The sequence below is a fragment of the Phyllobates terribilis genome, unplaced genomic scaffold, assembly GCF_046119375.1.
Source record: "Phyllobates terribilis strain yellow unplaced genomic scaffold, ASM4611937v1 Scaffold_75__1_contigs__length_6962009, whole genome shotgun sequence".
Classification (NCBI taxonomy): domain Eukaryota; kingdom Metazoa; phylum Chordata; class Amphibia; order Anura; family Dendrobatidae; genus Phyllobates; species Phyllobates terribilis.
Genome location: NW_027362835.1, coordinates 1,554,091 through 1,579,612, shown reverse-complemented (window position 1 = coordinate 1,579,612; position 25,522 = coordinate 1,554,091). Strand labels below are relative to the sequence as shown.

Here is a 25,522-nt window from a genome sequence, read left to right as displayed (position 1 = left end):
GAGCGCGCACGCCCTAAGCACAATGCCCGGGAAGCTGCGCGCGGTGCGCGCCACAGCAGCAAGGGAGCAGGAGGACGCCGGACCTGGACCGCGGCGGTGAGGGGAACGGCATCTCTGCCCAGCAGGAGGCAAAGACGCCGATGCTACAAAAGGATAGTGTTGTCTCAGGAGATTAGAAAGAAAATTATAGACAAGCATGTTAAAGTTAAAGGTTATAAGACCATCCCCAAGCAGCTTGATGTTCCTGTGACTACAGTTGCACATATTATTCAGAAATTTAAGATCCATGGGACTGTAGCCAACCTTCCTGGACGTGGCCGCAGGAGGAAAATTGATGACAAATCAAAGAGACAGATACAAATGGTAACAAAAGAGCCCAAGATAACTTCTAAAGAGATTAACGGTGAACTTCAAGCTCAAGGAACATCAGTGTCAGATCGCATCATCCGTCGTTGTTTGATCCAAAGTGGACTTCATGGGAGACGACCAAGGAGAACACCATTGTTGAAAAAAAAATCATAACTAGGCCAGACTGGAATTTGCCAAACTGCATGTTGACAAGCCACAAAGCTTCTGAGAGAATGTCCTATGGACAGATGAGACAAAAATGGAAGTTTTTGGCAAGGCACATCAGCTCTATGTTCACAGACAGAAAAATGAAGCATATCAAGAAAAGAACACTGTCCCTACTGTGAAACATGTTCTGGGACTGCTTTGCTGCATCTGGCACAGGGTATCTTGAATCTGTGCAGGGTACATTGAAATCTCAAGACTATCAAGGGATTCTATCGAGAAATGTACTGCCCAGTATCAGAAAGCTTGGTCTCAGTCCCACGTTATGGGTCTTGCAACAGGATAATGACCCAAAACACACAGCTAAAAACACCCAAGAATGGCTAAGAGGAAAACATTGGACTATTCTGAAGTGGCCTTCTATGAGCCCTGCCCTAAATCCTATTGAGTATCTTTAGAAAGAGCTGAAACATGCTGTCTGGAAAAGACAACCTTCAAACACGAGACAACTGGAGCAATTTGCTCATGAGGAGCGGACCAAAATACCTGTCGAGAGGTGCAGAAGTCTCATTGAGGCTGTGTGCCCACGATGCGTTTTTTAAGCATTTTTGCAGCTGCAATTCCGCTGCAGAAACGCTTAAAAATGCTTGGTAGAAGGCCTGCCATGTTCCCCAAAGATAATCCGCATGTACTGTGCACATGCTGCGGAAATTTCCGCTGCAGATTATCATTGCGGGAAAAAACGCAGCACTACGAATTATTTTGCGGAAGCGCTGCGTTTTCGCCGCCATTGACTTGCATTGGAACGCATGTAATCTGCATCACTGGATCTGTACTTGCGGATTACATGCGTTTCAATGTGCGGATAGTACCCGGGTCTGGAGGAGAGGAGACTCTCCTCTGGACCTAGGTACCATAGAACCTGTAAAAAAAAGAATAAAATAAAAAATAAATATGATACTTACCTTCTGAAGGCCCGCGGTGTCCTTGTCTTTGCTTGCTGGCAGTTCGCGGTGGACTGAAGGACCTGCCTTGACGTCATTTAGTCATGTGATGGGTCACGCGACCGCTGACGTAGGCAGGTCCTTCAGTGTACCACGAGCTGCCGGCAAGCCAGTACGCATCGGACAAGGAGACCAGGGGCCATCAGAAGGTAAGTATAGATTTATTTTTTTATTTTATACCATTCTTTACGACCGTTGCCGGTTGCATGGATTTATATAGTGTGACCAAGTTGTCAAGCACTTTCCAAGTGATGCTAAAATCGCTTGGAAAGCGCTTGACAACCCGCATGCGGAAATGCATGTGAAGAACGCTTCACTTCCGCTTGTCCCTGGCAGGAAAAACACATGTAAAATCTGCATGCGTTTTTTCTGCCAGGGAGATGCAGAAACGCTCAGGAAAAAATCCAGAGCATTTCTGCATCATGGGCGCATAGCCTGACAGTAACAGGAATCGTTTGATTGCAGTGATTGCCTCAAAAGGTTGTTCAAAAAAATATTACGTTAAGAGTACCATCATTTCTGCCCAGGCCTATTTCATGAGTTTAATTTTTTTTTAAATTCTGTGGAAGCAGGGTTGAAAAGCAATGTCTGACTTTCATTTGTTCATTTTCATAGACTTTTAATTTATTATTACTTTTGTCAGATTCAAGTTATTTCTGTGACCATTGTGGGTTATACTTTCATTAAACCAACAATTTTGACCACGTGTGTATCATAGCCTAGTTGTCAACCGCTGCAACATCCACAGATTTGTAGATAATAAAGAAAACCATACTAAGTGGACTTCAAATGAGCTGCTGGTTCAAGAACGGATCATAAAACAAATTAATTGAAGGTGGTTTATTTGTCAACGTGTTTCAGAGTCAAATCAGACTCCTTCCTCAGGACTACCATATGGGGAAAAAATCAAATCGTTCTTGAATCAGCACAGCGCTTAAAGTCCTCTTACTCTAGTTTTCCCTTTTAGGTATTGTGTTATGTTTTTGTTCTGTCACAAAGTTAAATGTTTACACCTGGTATTTTGCTTGCTTCCAACCATTCTTTTAATCATGTATTTTTGAATGTCCTTTCATCATATTAAGGAGGTGGTCCAGCACCTTAAATATTTTTTCTAAATATCTATCCAAGTTTTCCAAGGAGGGTAGAAAAAATATTTTAAACAAATCTAAAAAAAAGTGTAAAATACTAAAAATAATAAACATATCTCAGTTCACACTCTCCATAAAAGTCTGATCTATCAAAACCTAAAAGTAATTAATTTGTACGTTGCACATCGTAAAGAGTAGAGATGAGCAAACCTTTAAATGTTTGGTTCGTCCCAGCTCGGCAAACTTACTGGTGTTCACCGAACAAGTCATCGAACGGTTCGATGAACATCCCGAACCCCATTAGATTCAGTGGCAGGAAAAATCAAACGCATACACGACACCTTCAAACGGTCCCAAAATCTGCCAAAACAGCTCAAATTTGAGTCAGACACCAGAAAAAGTGGCATCAATTGACCCACAGTACAAATTTTAGAATGGCACAGCAGCAGTCAGCCATGGGACATGCATGAGGTATCAGGGTCTGGGCCAGCATTTACTGCTTTGAATTGAACTTCAAATTAAGACATAGATGGGTGACGGATCGGTGTAGGCCTTCTGTGCAGGGAACCCTGATACCACATGCAACAGCTCAAGCTGCTTTTATGCTCAGCCACACTCAGATGGCAGAAAAATCAGTTTTATAGAGTAGTATTGGCACAAAAAATGAAAGATAGTAACATCAATTTCACCAGAGTAAAAATAATATAATGGGGACCAACAGTTCTTCCACTACATCCAACCCAGCAGATGGAGACCCAATCAGGAGTCTTCCCATTTGAAAAAAATAGTGGCAGACAGACACCACCAAAGTGGCATCAATTTCACTAGAGTAGAAATATTATAATGGAGACCGACACCTCTTCCACTACAGCCAATACAGCAGATTGGGACCTAATCAGGAGAATTCAAATTTAAAAAAATAGAGGCAGACACCACCAAAGTGGCATCAGTTTCACCAAAGTAGAAATAGTATACTGGGGACCGACACCTTCCACAACAGCCAACCCAGCAGATGGAGACCCAACCAGGCGTCTCCACATTTTCAAAAATTAGAGGCTATCACCACCAAAGTGGCATTTCATTAGAGTAGATCTAGTATAATGGGGACCGACACCTCTTCCACTACAGCCAACCCAGCAGATGGAGACCCAATCAGGAGTCTTCAAATTTAGGCAGGGGTTGAGGGCACATGTGGAGGCCTTAGAGGGGGTTGAGGAGGCAGAAGCAGTGGAGAAAGTGTTAAATACAGAGGTTTGTCCTGCAAGCCTTGGGGATTCCAAGACTTGTGCAGCAGCCCCTTCCCCACCTGCCCCCACAGCCACAAGAGTCACCCAGTGTCTAGTCAGCGAGATGTAACGCCCCTGGCCATGCTTACTCGTCCAGGTATTTGTGGTGAAATGGACCCTGGCAGACATAAATTTAGTCAAGAAATGGGTGATGTTGTCTGCGGCATGTTGATGTAGCGCAGGCACATCTTTTTTAGAGAATTAATGGCGAGTGGGCAACTGGGACTGGGGGACTGCAATGGCCATCAGCTTTCGGAAAACATCTGTACCAAATGGGAAGCTAGCATTTCCGTGGCCCACAGATTGGAGAAAGTGGAGTTCAGCCTCTTAGCTTTGTCATGTGTAGTAAGAAACAATCTTTCATGTCACAACTGCGGGACCAAGGGTTGGCTGCAGTGTTGAGAGACGGCGGAGTAGGGTGAACACGACAAACTGCTGGACCGTGAGTGAGGTGCAGGTGGAGATGTTACGATGGATTGAGAAAGATGTGTTGGGCTCGTTGAAGCAAAATCAGCAGGCATGTCCACTTCCTTTACAGCTGACGGGCTCTCACTCAGCCTGACTGTAGCGGGTAAACAAGTGGAGGCTCTTCTGTTGGAAACCTGTGTGACAACACTTGGCATGGTGACAGAGGAGAAGGAAGAAGGCGCAGATTCGGTTGATGGGGCGGCCAATGGTTGGAGAGGCCCGCTGGTCTGCATTTTATCGCAGTGAGATTGCCAGAGTAATGCATGTTAATAGCGCATGTCACGGTTCATGCATGTAGTTGTCAAATTTTTGCACTTTTTCCCTCTACTGGGTCTTTTTTTGAAAAGTTGGCAGATAACGTGAGTTGCTCATCCTTTACAGTGTCAAAAACGACCCAGGCTAGGCAACCCTTGCTGTCCCTGCAAGCTGCAGACCCGTGACCACTGCTGGCAACAGGAGAATGCAGTGCTCGTCATGGTTGCATCGCTTCATGTCTGTGCCATAGGGTTCAACGTAACCTCCTCGTCTTTCTACTCCTCCTCCTCCTCAGATGAGCTACTTAACTGCTTGCCTCTGGGTTCACACCAAGTGGGATCTACAACCTCATCATCATCCTCTCTGTTCTTCCATTCCTCACGCTGAGAGTCATCCTTCTCCTCTTCCTGCCCTGACAGCACAGTACAGTCCGCCTGAGCATCAGGTAACTGAGTCTCATCAGGATCACCTCCCCCCGAGGTTTAATGTCTAGTGACGAGGGTCAGGACGGTTCTCAGACCCTACTTCGTCCTGCCAATGATCCAACCCAAACAAATTTTGAGTGTCGGTGCAGATGCTTTCCTTCTCTTCAGTCTGTGAATCTTTGGAGCAGACCTTTGATGCACATGATATAGAATGTGTTCTGCAGACTCACCCATCGATGGTTCCCTACAGTCATTTGGGTGGTTTGAGAGTTGTGACGCATGGGGATACAAGGGTAATTGGGGTGCCAACTCTGAGGACTGTACTGTGTGTGATGTTGAGGTGGAGGAAGAGGAGGAGAGGCCACTTGATGCAGCGCTTGCCATCCACTGGAGCACATGCTCTTTCTGGCCCTCATCTACAAGGTGTACTGCTGTGCAGCTGCCAAAGAAAGTGAGTGGAGTAGCCCGTCCAGTAACAGAAGTCAGTTGTCTTTGGATAGGATGTGACGGTGTTGGTTCACTAGTGCTTTCACTAACATTACCACCTACCCCACGTATACCATGAACACCGAGCCTATAACCCCTTCCACCACAACCTCGCTTTTTGCCACTCATGTTGCTCAGATAGTGTGGTTGGAGCACAATATTAGCAGCAAAAAATTAGATTTTTTACTGTGGATGAGGCCTGTATTAAATATAATATATGCTGCAAACTATTTCAAACTGAGATCTCCCCTACTGTATCACGTTAGTAACAGAGACAAATATTTTTTTACTGTGTATGAGGCCTGTATTAAATAGAATATATGCTCCAAACAATTTCAATCTGAGATCTCCCCTGCTGTATCACGTTAGTAACAGAAGAAATTGTTTGTTTTTTTTTTTTACTGTGGATGAGGCCTGTATTAAATAGAATATATGCTCCAAACAATTTCAATCTGAGATCTCCCCTGCTGTATCACGTTAGTAACAGAAGAAATATTTTTTTGTTTTTTTTCTGTGGATGAGGCCTGTATTAAATAGAATATATGCTCCAAGCAATTTCAAAACTGAGATATCCTCTGCTGCTGCTTTATCACGTTAGTAACAGAATATTTTTTTTTACTGTGGATGAGGCCTTTATTAAATAAAATATATGCTCCAAACATTTTCAAACTGAGATATCCTCTGCTGTGTCACGTTAGTAACAGAATAAATATTTTTTTCTAATGTGGATAAGGCCTATATTAAATAGAATATATGCTCCAAACAATTTCAAACTGAGGTCTGGCCTGCCTTATTACGTTACTAACAAAAGAAATTCGATTTTTTTTACTCTGAATGAGTAAAGCTGAATTTCACCACCAGAAAATAACAAGCTGAGATGTGGGATGCGGTATCACATTAGTAACAGGAAAAATTTAATTTTTAAAGGTGTACTCATGCATGGAGCACAATAGAAGCTGTACACAACAGAGTTCTATGCTGAAATGCGCCATGCTGTCTTTGTCTGGACCTCACTAACAGCACAAAACAAAAATCTGCTGGAAGGTCGATTTTACTGCCACATAGGACCATATCTACCTAAACTATCTGAATTAGAAGCAACTGCCTAGCTATCTGAAATCGCTCAGTATCCAGGAGCAGCATCAGGAGCAGCCTCTCTGACCTGTTATACTCACAAAATGGCACTAAAACAACATGTCCGCTCTTTATATAGAGAGGGACATGTGATTTCAGCAGACAATGGCACAAGCCCTTGTGTCTAGACATTGTGGATGGTTCCTGCGCCCTGATTGTCTAGCCGCAATTTGCACACACTAAGTTAGAAAAAAAAATTAGATTACAAGCACGCCACTGCTCTAACCTCTCCCCACTCCCTCTCCTCATCAAATCCGAATGTGCAATGTTCGTTTTGGATTTGAAATTGACGAACTTTTTAGGAACAAGTTTGGTATTGCCATATTCACACTGAGCCGAAAAATCACATTGACAGGACACATTTACCACACAATGAATAGAGTAAAGACAATTTCCCCAAAAAATGGCATAATTGCATTTTATCCTTATTTAATCCTTCGTTTTCACATTTTTCTATACATTACAAAGTTAAGTGAATGATGTCATTCAAAAGAAAGCCATTATTCAGCTATGTCAAAAGAAGAATGTAAAAGGTATGGGTCTGGGAAGAAGGGGAAGACAACAATGTAAATGGAAAAAATGATAAATCGCCTGGGAGAGAAAGGTTTAATATACACTGCTCAAAAAAATAAAGGAAACACTTAAACGACACAATGTAACTCAAAGTCAATCACACTTCTGTGAAATCTACCTGTCCAGTTATGAAGAAACACTGATTTTGAATCAATTTCTCCTGCTGTTGTGCAAATGGAACAACCTGTAGAAATGATAGGCAATTAGCAACCCCTGTAAAGGAGTGGTTCTGCAGGTGGTGACCACGGACCATTTCTCTGTTCTCATCCTTTTTGGCTGTTATTTTGGTCACTTTTGCATTTTGTCATTGCTCTTACCCCTGGAGGAACAGTAGCTTGAGGCGGTGTCTACAGTACAACCCATAGAAGTTGCTCAGGTAGTGCAGCTCATCCAGGATGGCACATCAGTGCGAGCTGGGGCAAGAAGTGTAGCTGTGTTTGTCAGCACAGTGTCCAGAGCATGGAGCAGATACCAGTAGACAGGCCAGTACACCAGGACATGTGGAGGGGGCCATAGGAGGGCAACAACCCAGCAGCAGGACTGCTACCTCCTCCTTTGTGTAAGGAGGAACAGGAGGAGCAGTGCCAGAGCCCTGCAAAATGACCTCTAGCAGGCCACTAACATCCATGTGTCTGCTCAAACTGTCAGAAACAGACTCCATGAGGGTGGTATGAGGGCCCGACGTCCACAAGTGGGTTTTGAACTTACTGCCCAACATCGTGCAGGGCGATTAGCATTTGTCAGAGAACACAAAGATTGGCAGATTTGACATTTGGGCCCTGTGCTCTTCACGGATTAGAGCAGGTTCACACTGAGCACATGTAACAGATGTGACAGTCTGGAGACTCTGTGGAGAACGTTTGCTGCCTGCAACATCCTCCAGCATGACTGGTCACTAATGGTGTAGGGAGGCATTTCTTTGGAGGGTCGTACAGCCCTCCACATGCTAGCAAGAGGTACCCTGACTGTCATTAGGTACCAGGATGTGACCCTCAAACCCATTGTGAGACCAGAGTGTAGTGGGCCCTGGGTTCCTACTGATGTATGACAATGCAGCTGACGTGTGTCAGCAGTTCCTGCATGTTGAAGGCATTGATGCTTTGGACAAGCCTGTCCGTTCCCCAGACCTGAATCCAATCAAGAATATCTGGGACATCATGTCTCATTCCATCAACCAACACCACGTTGCATCACAAACTGTCCAGGAGTTGACTGATGCTTTAATCCAGGTCTGGGAGGAGATGCCTTAGGAGAACATCCGCCGCCTCATCAGGAGCATGCCAGGCATTGTAGGGAGGTCATACAGGCACTTGGAAGCCACACACAATACTGAGCATCATTTCCTTGTCTTGAGGCATTTCCACTGAGGTTGGATCAGCCTGTAATTTGATTTTCCACTTTGATTTTGAGTATCATTCCAAATCCAGACCTCCATGGGATATTAATTTTGATTTATATTAAACATTTTTATGTTTTACTGTTCCCAACGCATTCCACTATGTAATGAATAAAGATTTGCAACTGGAACATTTCATTCAGTGATATCTAGGATGTGATATTTTAGTGTTCCCTTTATTTTTTTGAGCAGTGTATATAGGCCTTAAATAAATTGGATTATCATTAATTGTAAAACTTCAATTTCTAAAATGCCTTGCCTGAAATAACAACGGCATTCTGTTATTTGTAGTTTCACAAAAAAAGCAGAAGAGTATTAGCGGTGCTGTCCTGAAAATAGGGTGCCCCAAGTGAATGGACCTGGGCTCCTCACCTTGTGCCCTACTCTAATAGGACAAATCGGTTAAGTCATATGGCTATCAGAATGTGTTCGCTTCTTGGCTGTGAAGTGATGGTAGTGTGGAGGGTAGGTATAAAGTCTGGCCTGAGGTCCAAATTAATTTAGGGGTTTTTATGTAAGCCATGCCTTTGAAAAAGACACTTGCATTCAGGTTGTAACCTGCTAGCATATTACTTGTAGGACTCGCATATCACTTGTAGGGTTGGCCTATCACTTGTAGGACTGGCATATCACTTGTAGGACTCGTGCACGCAACTATATTTTCAGTCTAAGTGCTTTCTGTTAAACCACTCGCACTCAAATTTATGTTTAATGGGGTAGTGCTGATAAACAATATTTTTTTTACTGTCTGAATCTGCAGATGAAAAAAGTCACAACTACTCTGAAAATCAAATGAGACTCCCCCATTCAAGTCTGTGTGTGAGAAAACATTGAATGCCATACGGAGCCTCAGTATAACATCTGATTTTTACGGATACATTGCAATTCTGCAGCATAGTAAACTGTAAATGGTCCTGTAAAAGATTAATAGCTGCTACTGTAAAACACGGATTGCATATGGATCAGTGTGAAAAAATTGTCCTACTTTTCTGGTTGAAAATCAGACTTATTTTTTTATACGCTTCTTATAATCTGCAGCTTTGTCATTGAAGCCTAGAAATGGCAAGTCAGGCCTCTTTCTACAACTAATTTTGTGTTTCTCTTCTGATTTCTTAAACTGATAAAAATTGTAATTGTTATGAAACAGAGTGGTGAAGATTTCCTGGCAGTGTAGAAATATATTAGTTATTTTTGGATCAGGAGGATGAAGTGTAAAAATGACATAGTGCAGTTAAAGCCCACCATTTAGAGCCCCTCATACCTCCACATATTCTGTGCTGCTGCTTTCTGGAATCCACTGTACAGTACAGCTCATCTCTCTATGTATTGTCTTCATATTTCAGTAACGCTCGCTGCTGCTACTCCTGCCTACTTTAGAGGATTTACTCTCATTGCACTAAAGGAGGGTAAACATGGGGAAAAGGAAGATGATCATGCTGGGTCTTTTCAGGTAAGAAATTTTACTTATTTTGAATGTCTTGACAGTCAGTGCTCGTTCTTTTTCCAGTCAATCATAAGTGCCCCGGTTACACTGCAGAACAAACGTTTCATTTTGATACACAGCTTCAATTTAGTGGAAGAAATTATTAAAGTACATATTGTTAGGTTTCTACTCAGTCTTATCTTTCCCTTGTTGTCAAGTAGACATTTTGGGACATTTGGCAAAAATTATGGAATCACCGGGCTCGGAGGATATTCATTCAGTTGTTTATATTGTTGAAAAAAAGCAGATCACAGACATGGCACAAAACTAAAGTAATTTCAAATGGCAACTTTAGGGCTTTAAGAAACACTAAAAGAAATTAAGATTAAAAATGTGGTACTCAGTAAGGGTAATTTTTTTCAGAGCAAGCAGAGGGAAAAAATTATGGAATCACTCAATTCTGAGGAAAAAATTATGGAATCACCCTGTAAATTTTCATTTTCAAAACTAACACCTGCATCAAATTAGATCTGCTCGTTAGTCTGCATCTAAAAAGGAGTGATCACACCTTGGAGAGCTGTTGCACCAAGTGGACTGACATGAATCATGGCTCCAACACGAGATATGTCAATTGAAACAAAGTAGAGGATTATCAAACTCTTAAAAGAAGGTAAATCATTGTTATGATCTGCTACAGGGACTAAGGAAAGACAGGAGAACTGTCCCTACAATAGAACTAAACTAGATCCCTACGATGTAACGGGGAACCTGATCCTGCGATCAGACCCGCTAAAGTCCTCGGCTAGTCTGTACGAAGACCTATAGATGTGAGGGAGGGATCCCTACAAGAACTAGGGACTGGGATAAGTTGGACACCTCCTAGCAGAAATAGTAGCAGTCAAAGACAAACACACAACAAAAAGCATAGAGGTCAGAAGACCTAGCAAAACTAACAGAGAACGGCAACAGAGCACCAAGCTAGCTCAAGAGTAGTAAATACAATAAAGTCCAGCAAGACCAGGAGGGCGGAGCCGGATTAAATAGGCAAAAATGGTCATGTGACCAGCAAACTAAAAAAAAACTAACAGGAGAGTTCTAACAGTACCCCCTCTTCTAAGAGGATCCTCCGGATCCCCTAGGCCCAGGCTTACCAGGAAACCTCCTGTGAAACACTCTGACAAGTCTGGAAGCAGAAACATCATCCGCCCTCACCCATGAGTTATCCTCAGGTCCGAAACCCTTCCAAGCGACGAGATACTGCAAACTCCCTCTATACGTCTAGAATTTAGGATGCGGGAAATTTCATATTCCCCATCCTCCACCACCGGAGGAACAGTGGCAGAGGCGTCACCATCCGACACATCAGCTTTTTTCAACAGAGAAACATGAAACACCGGGTTAATCTTCCAGGAGGTGGGAACCTCCAACCTAACAGCAGATTGGTTAACTATCTGAAGCACCTTAAAGGGCCCTACGAACTTGGGACCCAATTTTTTAGAAGGAATCCTCAATCGCAGATTCTTAGAGGACAACCAAACCATGTCACCAACAGCAAACAAAACCTCTTGCCGTTTTCTATCAAAGTACCTCTTAGATTTTTTGTTAGCCTCCTGAAGATTACCACGCACATCCGTCCAAACTCTCTCCAAATCACCGGAAAAACTCTCCTCCTCAGGCACAGCCGAAACTAATTTGGAGAATGACCCAAAAGACGGATGTCTCCCAGAACAACAAAAAAAAGGCGAACACCCAGCAGAAGAGAATGTATGGTTGTTAAGAGCAAATTCAGCAAGTGGCAGAAACTCAGACCACCCCTCTTGATTGTCTGCCACAAAACAACGCAAGAACTGCTCAACATCCTGGTTCTTCCTTTCTGTCTGGCCATTAGACTCAGGATGATATCCAGATGAAAACGACAAATGAACTCCCAACCTGTCACAAAAGGCACGCCAAAAACGAGCCACGAACTGAGGTCCCCTATCAGAAACAATGTCAGTAGGAACACCATGTAGTCTGACAATTTCCTTGACAAAGGCCTTAGCGAGTGTCTTAGCGCAAGGCAGTTTGATGAAGGGAACCAAGTGACACATCTTGCTAAAACGGTCCACGACCACCCAGATGACCGTGAAACCTTCAGAGGGGGGAAGGTCAGTAATAAAGTCCATAGCCAGATGTGTCCAAGGTGCACTAGGAACCTCCAGAGGGCAAAGCAACCCCGCAGCAGGAGCATGCGAAGACTTGGATCTAGCACACACAGTACATTGGCGCACCCACTTAATGACTTACTCATGACACTCAACAAACAAATCTCTCCTAAAGGTCCTAGGCACAAACAACCTCCCATGGGGAGTGTTAGATGGGGCATTCTCCTGAGCTTTAAGAATCTCATCCTCCAAAACGGAGTCCAAAGCAGCAATCTCAACACCTTCTTGTAAAATGCTCTCCTCTTCCTCCACAACACCGACCATGGGAGAAAAGCTGCGAGACAAAGCATCCGCTTTAACATTCTTGGTACCCGGGATGTAAGTAACGGAAAAATTAAACCGCGAGAAAAAAAGTGCCCACCTAGCCTGACGGGCATTCAAGCACTTGGCAGCATCAAGATAGATCAGATTTTTATGATCAGTGAAAACCTGAATGGGAAATTCAGCACCTTCCAAGAGGTGACGCCAGTGTTCAAATGTGAGTTTAATCGCCAGCAATTCCTGATTACCAATATCGTAATTAAGTTCAGTCTCAGAAAATTTTTTTGAAAAAAAGGCACAGGGATGAACTCCATCCTTGTTTTCCTGAGACAACACCGCACCGACCCCCACCGAAGAAGCATCAACCTCAACCAAAAACAGCTTAGTCACATCAGGCTGCATAAGGATGGGAGCAGAGGTGAACCTCTCCTTTAGAAACACAAAAGCTTCAATGGCCTCAGAAGTCCACTGAACCGCATTAGCACCTTTCCTGTTGAGATCGGTCAGCGGTTTGACAATAATAGAATTTTTTTTTATGAATTTTCTGTAATAATTGGCGGAACCCAAAAACCTCTGTATCGATTTCAAACCAATAGGCCTAGGCCATTCCTGCACAGCTTGAACTTTAACCGGGTCCATCTCAAAGCCCTCGCTGGAGATAATGTAGCCCAAAAAACTAATTCTCTGTACAGCGAACTCACATTTCTCCAGCTTAGCAAAAAGCGAATTGTCCATTAATAACTGTAATACCTCACGTACGCTCCGCCAATGAGACTCCAGATCAGGCGAATAAATCAGAATGTCATCCAAATACACAACCACATTTTTACCGATTAAACGTCTAAGGATGTCATTAATAAGATTCTGAAAAAATGCTGGAGCATTGGTAAGACCAAAAGGCATAACCAGATTCTCAAAATGACCCACAGGAGTGTTAAAAGCAGTCTTCCATTCATCACCCTCCTTCATGCGCAACAAATTGTATGCCCACCGGAGATCAATTTTAGAGAACCACTTGGCCCCCACTAACTGGTTAAATAAATCAGGAATCAATGGCAGTGGGTAAGGATTGCGTACAGTAATTTTATTAATCTCACGAAAGTCCAGACAAGGACGTAAACCGCCATCTTTTTTTTTTACAAAAAAAAATCCAACAGCCACAGGAGACTTGAAAGGCCTAATGTGACCAGCGGCCAAGCTTGTCTGCATGTATTCCTCCAAAGCCTTTCGCTCAGGAATAGTAAGATTAAATAAACGACTTTTAGGAAGAGTCGCTCCAGGGACAAATTCAATGGTACAATCATAGTCTCTATGGGGAGGCAAAATTTGTGACTCCTCCTCAGAAAAAACTCTTCAAAAATCCTGAATAGGTACAGGCAATTCCCCTTTATCCACAGCAGCAATATGTCCGTTACAACACTTGTCATAACACTTAGGGCTCCAGGACTTAATTTCATTGGTAGACCAATCCAGTACAGGATTGTGCAATTTTAACCAGGGTAACCCCAATATTACTGGAGAAGGCAAATTATCCAATACCACCAAATCCAAATTTTCTTGGTGAATACCATTAATAGTGAGGGGAAATTCACAGACCTTATGAGTAACACTCTTCAAGGGAGAGCCATCAACAGAAACCACAGCAATAGGGGATGACAAAGTTTTAGGTTCTAATCTAAGGTTTTCCAAGAATCCCCCATCAATCACATTCAGAGTAGAACCACAATCCACAAATACCCGAAATTCAATTAATTCATCCTGAGCAGCAGTAGTAGCAGATAGGAATACTCCCTTAGAATTTAAACAGGCAATACGGGCATAACTGACCATTTTTTTTTTCTTTCTTCATACGAAGCACACAGTTCTTAATAAAATGACCAGAATTTCCGCAATAGAAGCACAAGCCTTCAGAAAGCCTGCGTTCTTTTTCCTGAGAGCGGGGTGTCATCGCCCCAATCTCCTTCGGCTCTCCATTGTCAGCACAGACCCTCTCAGGACTCGGAGCTGACATAGCAGAGGATTTGCTCTCATTAACCCTTGCACGCAGTCTCCTGTCCACCCGTATAGCTAATTGCATTGCCTCCTGCAAGTTTCCAGGTGTGGGATAAGCAATCAGTAAATCCTTAACCCTTTCACCTAGCCCTGCAAGAAACAAGCTTTTCAAAGCTGAATCGTTCCACCCCACCTGGGCAGACCACCGACGGAAGTGAGAACAATATTTTTCCACATTACCTGATCCATGCCTCAAACGTCTCAATTCAGACTCAGCAGATGAGACACGATCAGGATCATCATACAACAAACCCAAAGCAGAAAAAAAACTATCCACTGATCTAAAGCACGGATCACTAGGTTGGAGAGAGAAGGCCCATCCCTGAGGATCTTTGCGCAAAAGTGACATTATGAACCCTATGCGCTGTGATTCATCACCAGAGGATCCGGGTCTCAAACGAAAATGCAATAAACAAGCATTTTTAAAAGAAAAAAAATCTTGTTGTTCGCCAAAAAATAGATCAGGCAGACGTACCTTTGGTTTCACAAAATGCGCTCCAGAACAGCTACTCACGTGTTGTTGGAGCTCGGCCACCTCCAGAGAGAGTCCCTGCAAGCGTTGAGCCAAATCTTGAACCGAGACCATGATGGAAAACTGGAGGTCTTTCCTTAGAGAAAATTTTTTTTTTTTTCTTTTAGGGCTGGACTTACTGTTATGATCTGCTACAGGGACTAAGGAAAGACAGGAGAACTGTCCCTACAATAGAACTAAACTAGATCCCTACGATGTAACGGGGAACCTGATCCTGCGATCAGACCCGCTAAAGTCCTCGGCTAGTCTGTACGAAGACCTATAGATGTGAGGGAGGGATCCCTACAAGAACTAGGGACTGGGATAAGTTGGACACCTCCTAGCAGAAATAGTAGCAGTCAAAGACAAACACACAACAAAAAGCATAGAGGTCAGAAGACCTAGCAAAACTAACAGAGAACGGCAACAGAGCACCAAGCTAGCTCAAGAGTAGTAAATACAATGAAGTCCAACAAGACCAGGAGGGCGGAGCCGGATTAAATAGGCAAAAATGGTCATGTGACCAGCAAACTAAAAAAAACCTAACAGGAGAGTTCTAACAATCATCACACAATGTTGCAAAAGATGTTGGTTGTTCACAGTCAGCTGTGTCTAAAATCTGGACCAAATGCAAACAACATGGGAAGGTTGTTAAAGGCAAACATACTGGTAGACCAAGGAAGACATCAAGGTGTCAAGACCAGAAACTTAAAGCAATATGTCTCCAAAACAGGAAATGCACAACAAAACAAATGAGGAATGAATGGGAGTAAACTGGATTCAATGTCTGTGACCGAACTGTAAGAAACAGCCTAAAGCAAATGGGATTTACATACAGAAAAGCTAAATATAAGCCATCATTAACTCCTAAACAGAAAAAAACAAGGTTACAATGGGCTAAGGAAAAGCAATCGTGGACTGTAGATGACTGGATGAAAGTCATATTAAGTGATGAATCGCGAATCTGCATTGGGCAAGGTGATGATGCTGGAACTTTTGTTTGGTGCCGTTCCAATGAGATTTATAAAGATGACTGCATAAAGAGAACATGCAAATTTCCACAGTCATTGATGATATGGGGCTGCATGACAGGTAAAGGCACTGGGCTGTCATTACATCTTCAATAAATGCCCAAGTTTACATGGATATTTTGGACAGTTTTCTTATCCCATCAATTGAAAGGATGTTTGGGGATAATGACATAATTTTTCAAGATGATAATGCATCCTGCCATAGAGCAAAAACTGTGAAAACATTCCTTGAAAGAAGACATACAGTGCTGGCCAAAACTATTGGCACCCCTGCAATTCTGTCAGATAATACTCAGTTTCTTCTTGAAAATGATTGCAATCACAAATTCTTTGGTATTATTCTCTTCATTTAATTTGTCTTCAATGAAAAAAACACAAAAAGAATTGTCCTAAAGCCAAATTGGATATAATTCCACGCCAAACCTAAAAAAGGGGGTGGACAAAAGTATTGGCATCGTTTGAAAAATCATGTGATGCTTCTCTAATTCGTGTAATTAACAGCACCTGTAACTTACCTGTGGCACCTAACAGGTGTTGGCAATAACTAAATCACACTTGCAGCCAGTTAACATGGATTAGAGTTGACTCAACCTCTGTCCTGTGTCCTTGTGTGTACCACATTGAGCATGGAGAAAAGAAAGAAGAGCGAAGAACTGTCTGAGGACTTGAGAAACCAAATTGTGAGGAAGCATGAGCAATCTCAAGGCTACAAGTCCATCTCCAAAGACCTGAATGTTCCTGTGTCTTCCGTGCACAGTGTCATCAAGAAGTTTAAAGCCCATGGCACTGTGACTAACCTCCCTAGATGTGGACGGAAAAGAAAAATTGACGAGAGATTTCAACGCAAGATTGTGCGGATGGTGGATAAAGAACCTCGACTAGCATCCAAACAAGTTCAAGCTGCCCTGCAGTCCGAGGGTACAACAGTGTCAACCCGTACTATCCGTCGGCGTCTGAATGAAAAGGGACTGTATGGTAGGATACCCACTTATTACCCCGAGACATAAAAAGCCAGGCTGGAGTTTGCCAAAACTTACCTGAGAAAGCCTAAAACGTTTTGGAAGAATGTTCTCTGGTCAGATGAGACAAAAGTAGAGCTTTTTGAGAAAAAGCATCAACATAGAGTGTACAGGAAAAAAAAAGAGGCATTCAAAGAAAAGAACACGGTCCCTACAGACAAACATGGCGGAGGTTCCCTGATGTTTTGGGGTTGCTTTGCTGCCTCTGGCACTGGACTGCTTGACCGTGTGCATGGCATTATGAAGTCTGAAGACTACCAACAAATTTTGCAGCATAATGTAGGGCCCAGTGTGAGAAAGCTGGGTCTCCCTCAGAGGTCATGGGACTTCCAGCAGTTCCACACTTCCACACTTCCAAAAGCACTATAAAATGGTTTGAGAGAAAGCACTGGAGACTTCTAAGGTGGCCAGCAATGAGTCCAGACCTGAATCCCATAGAACACCTGTGGAGAGATCTCAAATGGCAGTTTGGAGAAGGCACCCTTCAAATATCAGGGACCTGGAGCAGTTTGCCAAAGAAGAATGGTCTACAATTCCAGCAGAGCATTGTAAGAAACTCATTGATGGTTACCGGAAGCGGTTGTTCGCAGTTATTTTGGCTAAAGGTTGTGCAACCAAGTATTAGGCTGAGGGTGCCAATACTTTTGTCTGGCCCTTTTTTGGAGTTTTGTGTGAAATGATCAATGATTTGATTTTTGCTTCATTTTCTTTTGTGTTATTTTCCTTGCAAGCAAATTAAATGAAGAGAATAATACTAAAGAATTTGTGATTGCAATCATTTTTAGGAAGAAACTGAGTATTATCTGACAGAATTGCAGGGGTGCCAATACTTTTGGCCAGCACTGTATAAGGTCAATGTCATGGCCTGCAAATAGTCCGGATCTCAATCCAATTGAAAATCTTTGGTGGAAGTTGAAGAAAATGGTCCATGACAAGGCTCCAACCTGCAAAGCTGATCTGGCAACAGCAATCAGAGAAAGTTGGAGCCAGATTGATGAAGAGTACTGTTTGTCACTCATTAAGTCCATGCCTCAGAGACTGCAAGCTGTTATTAAAGCCAGAGGTGGTGCAACAAAATACTAGTGATGTATTGGAGTGTTCTTTTGTGTGTTTGTTTTTCAGGATTCCATAATTTTTTCCTCAGAATTGAGTGATTCCATAACTTTTTCCTTCTGCTTGGTCAGAAAAAAATTACCCTTACTGAGTACCACATTTTTAATCTTAATTTCTTTTAGTGTCTCATAAAGCCCTAAGGTTGCCATTTATGTGCCATGTCTGTGATCTGCTTTTTTTCAACAATATTAAACAACTGAATGAACATTCTCCACGGGTTGTAAAACATAATTTGGAAGAGCATTGCTTTTAGTATATCCTTTGATGAATTCATGATCAACGTCTGTGCTCAAAAAATGTTCACATTTCTTTTGTAACAAGAATCAGTTCATTTAGCAGAGACTGGAACTCTTAAGCAAAAAAAAGTTAATTTATTTCAGTTTTTCAATACAAAAAGTGAAACTCATATATTACATACAGTCATTACAAACAGAGTGATCTATTTCAAGTGTTTATTTCTGTTAATGTTGATGATTATGGCTTACTTCCAATTAAAACACAAAATTCATTATCTCAGTAAATTAAAATAATTAATAAAAAACACCTGCAAAGGCTTCCTACGTATTTAAAAAGGTCCCTTAGTCTGTTTCAGTAGGCTCCACAATCATGGGGAAGACTGCTGACTACACACTCCACAAGGATCCAGAGTTCCATTTTTCATTTTCATTCATGGAAATCAAGCTCCCAGAGTCTGGAGGAAGAGCGGAGAGGCACACAATCCAAGCTGCTTGAGGTCTACTATGAAGTTTTAATCAGTGATGGTGTGGGGAGCCATGCCATCTGCTGATGTAGGTCCACTGTGTTTTATCAAGACCAAAGTCAGCGCAGCCGTCTACCATGAAATTTTAGAGCACTTCATGTTTCCTTCTGCTGACAAGCTTTTCTGGAGATGGAAATTTCATTCTCCAGCGGGACTTGGCACCTGTCCACACTGCCAAAAGTACCATTACCTGGTTTAAAAACAACAGTATCACTGTGCTTGATTGGTCAGCAAACTCTCTTGATCTGAACCCCATAGACAATCTATGAGGTATTGTCAAGAGGAAGATGAGAGACACCAGACCCAACAATGCAGATGAGCTGAAGGCTGCTATCAAAGCAACCTGGGCTTCCATAACACCTCAGCATTGCCACAGGCTGATCGCCTCCTTGCCACACCGCATTGATGCAGTAATTGATGCAAAAGGAGCCCTGACCAAGTATTGAGTGCATTTACTGAACATACATTTCAGTAGGCCAACATTTCGCATTTTAAAAAAAATTTTCAAGCTGTTGTTATAAAGTATTCTAATTTACTGAGATAATGACTTTTGTGTTTTCATTGGCTATAAGCCATAATCATCAACATTAACAGAAAGAAACACTTGAAATAGATCACTCTGTTTGTAATGACTCTATATAATATATGAGTTTCACTTTTTGTATTGAACAACTGAAATAAATTAACATTTCGATGATATTCTAAATTAGTGAGATGCACCTGTATATCATTGTTTCCCCAACTTATTGTGTAAGTGTCTGCATTCATGATTACTTTGCTCTGTGAACCAGAAATTGATTTCCTTGGAATTGGAAATTGGATCTTTCTGCTAGAAAGAAGCTGGAAGTGCCAAATGGTCCATATACACGTCATGCACGTTGCACATTCATGGCCACGGAAGGTGAAGATCTGGGAAAAGTTGGGCATAGCAGCCACGTTGGCCCACTGAGACTCAGAACACTTCCAGGACAAAGTGACTTGTGCACTCTGTCTGTACTTATAGTGTTGTCAGGACATACCGTATTTTTCGGACTATAAGACGCAACTAGGTTTTAGAGGAGGAAAATAAAAAAATAAAAATTTAAGCAAAAAATGTGGTCATGATGCACTTTTAAGGGGGAGGGGGTCTTCTGCTGACACTGTTATAGGGTTAATGTCCCCCAATTCTGACAATATCCCCCATCCTGGTATATATGCATCCCCCCTTCCTTTTATATGTAGTCCCCATCCCCATCCTGGTATGCCTGGCATTCCTCCATCCTGGTATGCATGGCACCCCTCATACCTATCCTGATATGCATGGCTCCCTCATCCTTATCCTGGTATGCATGGCACCCCTCATCCCCAATCCTGGTATGCATGGCACCCATCATCCCTGTCCTGGTATGCTTGGCACCCCTCATCCCTGTCCTGGTATGCATGGCACCCCTAATCCCTGTCCTGGTATGCATGGCACCCCTAATCCCTGTTCTGGTATGCTTGGCACCGCTAATCCCTGTCCTGGTATGCATGACACCCCTAATCCCTGTCCTGGTATGCATGGCACCCCTAATCCCTGTCCTAGTATGCATGGCACCCCTAATCCCTGTCCTGGTATGCATGGCACCCCTAATCCCTGTCCTGGTATGCATGACACCCCTAATCCCTGTCCTGGTATGCATGCACCCCTCATCCCTGTCCTGGTATGCATGGCACCCCTAATCCCTATCCTGGTATGCATGGCAACCCTAATCCCTATCCTGGTATGCATGGCACCCCTCATCCCTGTCCTGGTATGCATGGCACCCCTCATCCCTGTCCTGGTATGCAGGCACCCCTAATCCCTATCCTGGTATGCATGGCAACCCTCATCCCTATCCTGGTATGCATGGCACCCCTCATCCCTGTCCTGGTATGCTTGGCACCCCTAATCCCTGTCCTGGTATGCATGGCACCCCTAATCCCTGTCCTGATATGCATGGCACCCCTAATCCCTGTCCTGGTATGCATGGCACCCCTAGTCCCTGTCCTGGTATGCATGGCACCCCTAATCCATATCCTGGTATGCATGGCACTCCTAATCCCTGTCCTGGTATGCATGGCACCCCTCATCCCTGTCCTGGTATGCATGGCACCCCTAAACCCTGTCCTGGTATGCATGGCACCCCTAATCCATATCCTGGTATGCATGGCACCCCTAATACCTGTCCTGGTATGCATGGCACCCCTAATCCCTGTCCTGGTATGCATGGCACCCCTAATCCCTGTCCTGGTATGCATGGCACCCCTAATCCCTGTCCTAGTATGCATGGTCCCCCTAATCCCCATCAGGCTGCACATTAAAAAAAATAAACACTCATACCTCTCTTCTCTCCTCCAGCGCTGCGTCCGGTCTGCCTGCACTGATCTCTCCATGTGAGCCGTGCATGACGTCACTACCATGCGCGGCTCACAAGGAGAGATCAGCTGCCGGAAGTCACTGCTCCCCACGCCGGGACTGTGTGCGCGGGGAGCAGTGACTTCACTGTCCTTCATAGCCGGCACACAGCGGAGCCGCGCTGCGGCTGCTGCTGCCGGCTATCTCCTGTGCCCACTCATTAAAGGGCATGAATATTCACCCCCTCACCACGCCCATAGGCGTGGAGAGAGGTTGAATATTCATGCCCTTTAACAGCGGGCACAGGAGATAGCCGGCAGCAACTGGAGCCGCAGCACGGCTACACTGTATACCGCTGTTAAGGAGCATGAATATTCAGTGCTCCCCACGCCTCAGGGGCGTGGGGAGCACTGAATGTTCATTTTCTTTAGCAGCGGGGACAGTGTAGGCTGCAGCAGGCGGCTGCTGCCTCCTGTGCCCCGCTCCTCCACCGATACCGCTCCCCCCACACCCCACATAAATATACACCCATTATACACCCATATACAACATTCGGACTATAAGAAGCACCCCCCATTTTCCTCCAAAATTTTGGAGGAAAATAGTGCGTCTTATGGTCCAAAAAATACGGTAATGTGTTTATAGGCGTACCGCATCAGAGACTCACACCAGCACATTAGGACAGGATGTAGAGCCTGCATTTATGTTTGACACTGCCTGACACTTGACCAGAGTTCAAGTGACACCTTATTAAGTGCCATGTTTGTGTCAGTGCATTTACGGAATGTGCACCCAATGTTTTTTAGAAGGTGCTGTTCTTGAAGCATCTTTTGGATGTCTTTTACTGCAGCTTTGTCCCTGGCATCTTTCTTTTACATTCTATGCATAAAATAGTGGTGGCTTCCAAAAGGAAGCTGCCAGAAGAATGGTCAGGTCACTTCTTGTAGCTGCTTCATGGCTTTTCAAACTTTAAGGTTATGTTCACAAATTGCTTTTTGCTGCTTTTTTTTGCAGCCAAAACCTGATCTCTTGGCAGTAAAAAATGCTGCAGACAAAAAGCAGATTTTGCGCGTTTTTTTGCTGCTTTTCTTGCTGTATTTTTGTTGCGTTCTTTTGCTGCGTATTTTTGCTGTGATTTTTTGCTACGTGTTTCGGAATCCCAAAGTTCAGCTTTGCTTCTACCATGAACAATGCAATGTGTTAGGGCACCAATGCAAGACATACGTGAAACCATAAAACATTTTTGGAAAAAAGACAATTTGATCGAACATATACACTTGTGTATAAGTCGACTTTTTCAGCGCATTTTTTAGTCTGAAAAACCCCCCTCGGCTTATACTCGGGTATACACTTTATATACTCGGGTATAGTATGTACGGTGGTGGATAGTGGTGGTGGGGGTTGCGGCGGTGGAGGAGCGGGGCACGCACAGTAACCGCTGCTGCAGCTACTACTTGTGACCGCTAATAATGGGAAATTAATATTCACTCTTCTCCACCCCCTATTTCTTTAATAGTGGGCGCACAATGTCAGTGGTGCCGCAGCTCCTGCAGCGACTCCTGCCCGCTATTAGAGAGTATGAATATTCACTCTTCTCCACTCCCATGGGCTTGGAGAAGAGTGAATATTCATTCTCTTCAGTAGCTGGCACAGAGGATAGCTGAGCCACAGAGGTAACTGCGGCACTGCTGACACGGTACGCCCGCTATTAAAGAACTTGGATATTCACTCCTCTTTTACGCCCATATTCCCGGCGTGGAGAGGAGTGAATATCCCCACAGCTCACCTCGACGTCTGAGGGTGCATGACAGTGGTGTCATGCGCTGCTCAGATCCTGAGGTCAGCTGAGAACAGGACGCAGCGCAGGAGCAAAGGGGAGGAAGATGAGTAAAAGTGTTTATTTTTTTCATGTGTATAGGGATGGGGGGCCATACATACCAGGATTGGTGATGAGGGGGCAGTGCATGCAAGGATTTGGGATGAGGGAGCCATGCATATCAGGATTGGGGATGAGGGGGTCATGCATACCAGGATTGGTGAGGTGCCCATGCATACCAGGATTGGGGATGAGGGGCCCATTCATACCAGGATTGGGGATGAGGGACCCATGCACATCAGGATTGGGTTTGAGGGGCCCATGCATACCAGGATTGGGAATGAGGGGCCCATGCATACCAGGATTGGGGATGAGGGGCCCATGAATACCAGGGTTGGGGATGAAGGAGTCATGCATACTAGGATTGTGAATGAGGGGGTCAGGCATACCAGGATTGGGAATGAGGGGGCCATGCATACCAGGATTGGGAATGAGGGGGCAATTCACACCAGGATTTGGGATGAGGGAGCCATGCATACCAGGATTGAGGATAAGGGGTCCATGCATACCAGGATTGGTGATGAGGGGGCCATTCATATCAGGATTGGGGATGAGGGGGCCATGCATACCAGGATTGGTGATGAGGGGCCCATGCATACCAGGATTGGGGATGAGGGGCCCATTCATACCAGGATTGGGGATGAGGGGCCCATGCATACCAGGATTGGGAATGAGGTGCCCATGCATACCAGGATTGGGAATGAGGGGGTCATGCATACCAGGATTGGGAATGAGGGGGCCATGCATACCAGGATTGGGAATGAGGGGGCAATTCACACCAGGATTGGGGATGAGGGAGCCATGCATACCAGGATTGAGGATGAGGGGACCATGCATACCAGGATTGGGTATGAGGAGGGCATGCATTCCAGCTCAGAAAGATAAGTCAGATTTTCACTAAAACATTTCAAGAAACTACGTTAATAAGTAGGTTCCATGGAGACTTAAACAATAAGATCCCAAAATTAGTAAAGTCTTACATATCATGCCTATCCAATGGATATGAAGAACGTCGGGAAATATCTACCTTTTAATTATTGGAAATGCCACAAAAGTATAAGGTCATGGACTCCACTGTGGTTAAGAACTTGCTTTTCCAAGATTATTAAGGCTTCTTCATGCTTCCGGCAGGAACTATGTCTCACCACAAATAAGCCACAAAACCGTCTTCAGTGTGTTATTTTTGAGATGGGAAGAATTCTTTGGCAGGATTTAGTTATCTTCAAACACAACTGTAATAGGAAAAGTAAAAGCTATAGTGTTAAATGGAGAAGACCCAAGCTACAGAATTTACTGGAAAGACAAGAAAAATAAACTTTTTTTTGGTTTCATAAAGCTCTGTGGAAATACTTGAAGATTGAAAAGGTAGAAAAAGCCAGTCTTTGGTGAATGTAAACTAAACCTCTATCTTTTTCTGATTATATGAAATTTGCAAGACAATGTAAATCAGTATATAGAATGAATGAGGAGGATTGTCTTGACTTTACAAAAAGGTAAAAAAAAATCCATAAGGCATGAGCCAATGTGCTCTGAAGGGGAAGAATATCCTTCCTAATGCCAAGTGGTGATCAGACTGGATCAACATTTAAACAAGAATTGTACACATTTACATAAGTAATTATCCTTGTTTTGTTCTGAGGATTTAGCTAGGTCTTTTTGAAGTCATCAGCCATTTCTCCTGTGGCCATTTCCTGATGTAGCTTGCTCCTCAGAGCCACAGCTCTTGCAAGAGAAGAGGTTTGTTGCTGACAATATTTTTCTTTTTTTCTGAATGCCAACACTAATTCTATCATCTGTTTGCCATATTGATCGTAGATATGACTGTTTACAGGCAGTAACTCTGGTAACTTGCATAATGTCTATGAAAGGCCCAGGAGAGGCTGCAGCCTGTACAGCAGCGTTCATGTGACAGCTGGGTGAAAACTCCTGCCTATGGCAGAGATAATTACCGTAATTGGAGGTAACCTTATATCATATGTAGATTTCAGCTTGCAGCTTGCTGGAGATTTATTGACACCAGCAATCTATAGTATATTCCTGGATTATGTTACGCTCACACCCGGACTGACTGGCGTGAGCGTGGTTAGTGATCCCACTGGACCATGAACCGAGGAGTGCCTGGAGGGGCATGACTAAGTATCAACTCGATCCGACCAAGGTCGCACGGCGGCTTAGTCGACTTCCTGAACCAGGGAGGAACCGATCAGAGGGACCAGGTGCTTCTCCAGGTCAGACCTCGGTCACAGCTGTTGACCCACACCGGGGAATGCAGGAACGGGCAGGCACAG

At 43.8% G+C, this 25,522-nt stretch overlaps 1 protein-coding gene across 2 annotated transcripts in view; it reads left to right on the top strand.

Moving 5' to 3' along the window:
* SPON1 (spondin 1) overlaps positions 1-25,522 on the top strand; it is a 1,048,567-nt gene that overhangs the window by 203,354 nt on the left and 819,691 nt on the right. For both annotated transcript variants that reach the window (XM_073662598.1, XM_073662597.1), the window contains exon 2: positions 9,972-10,078. In XM_073662598.1, the coding sequence (XP_073518699.1) occupies positions 9,972-10,078 (107 nt within the window). The remainder of the gene's footprint in view (positions 1-9,971; positions 10,079-25,522) is intronic.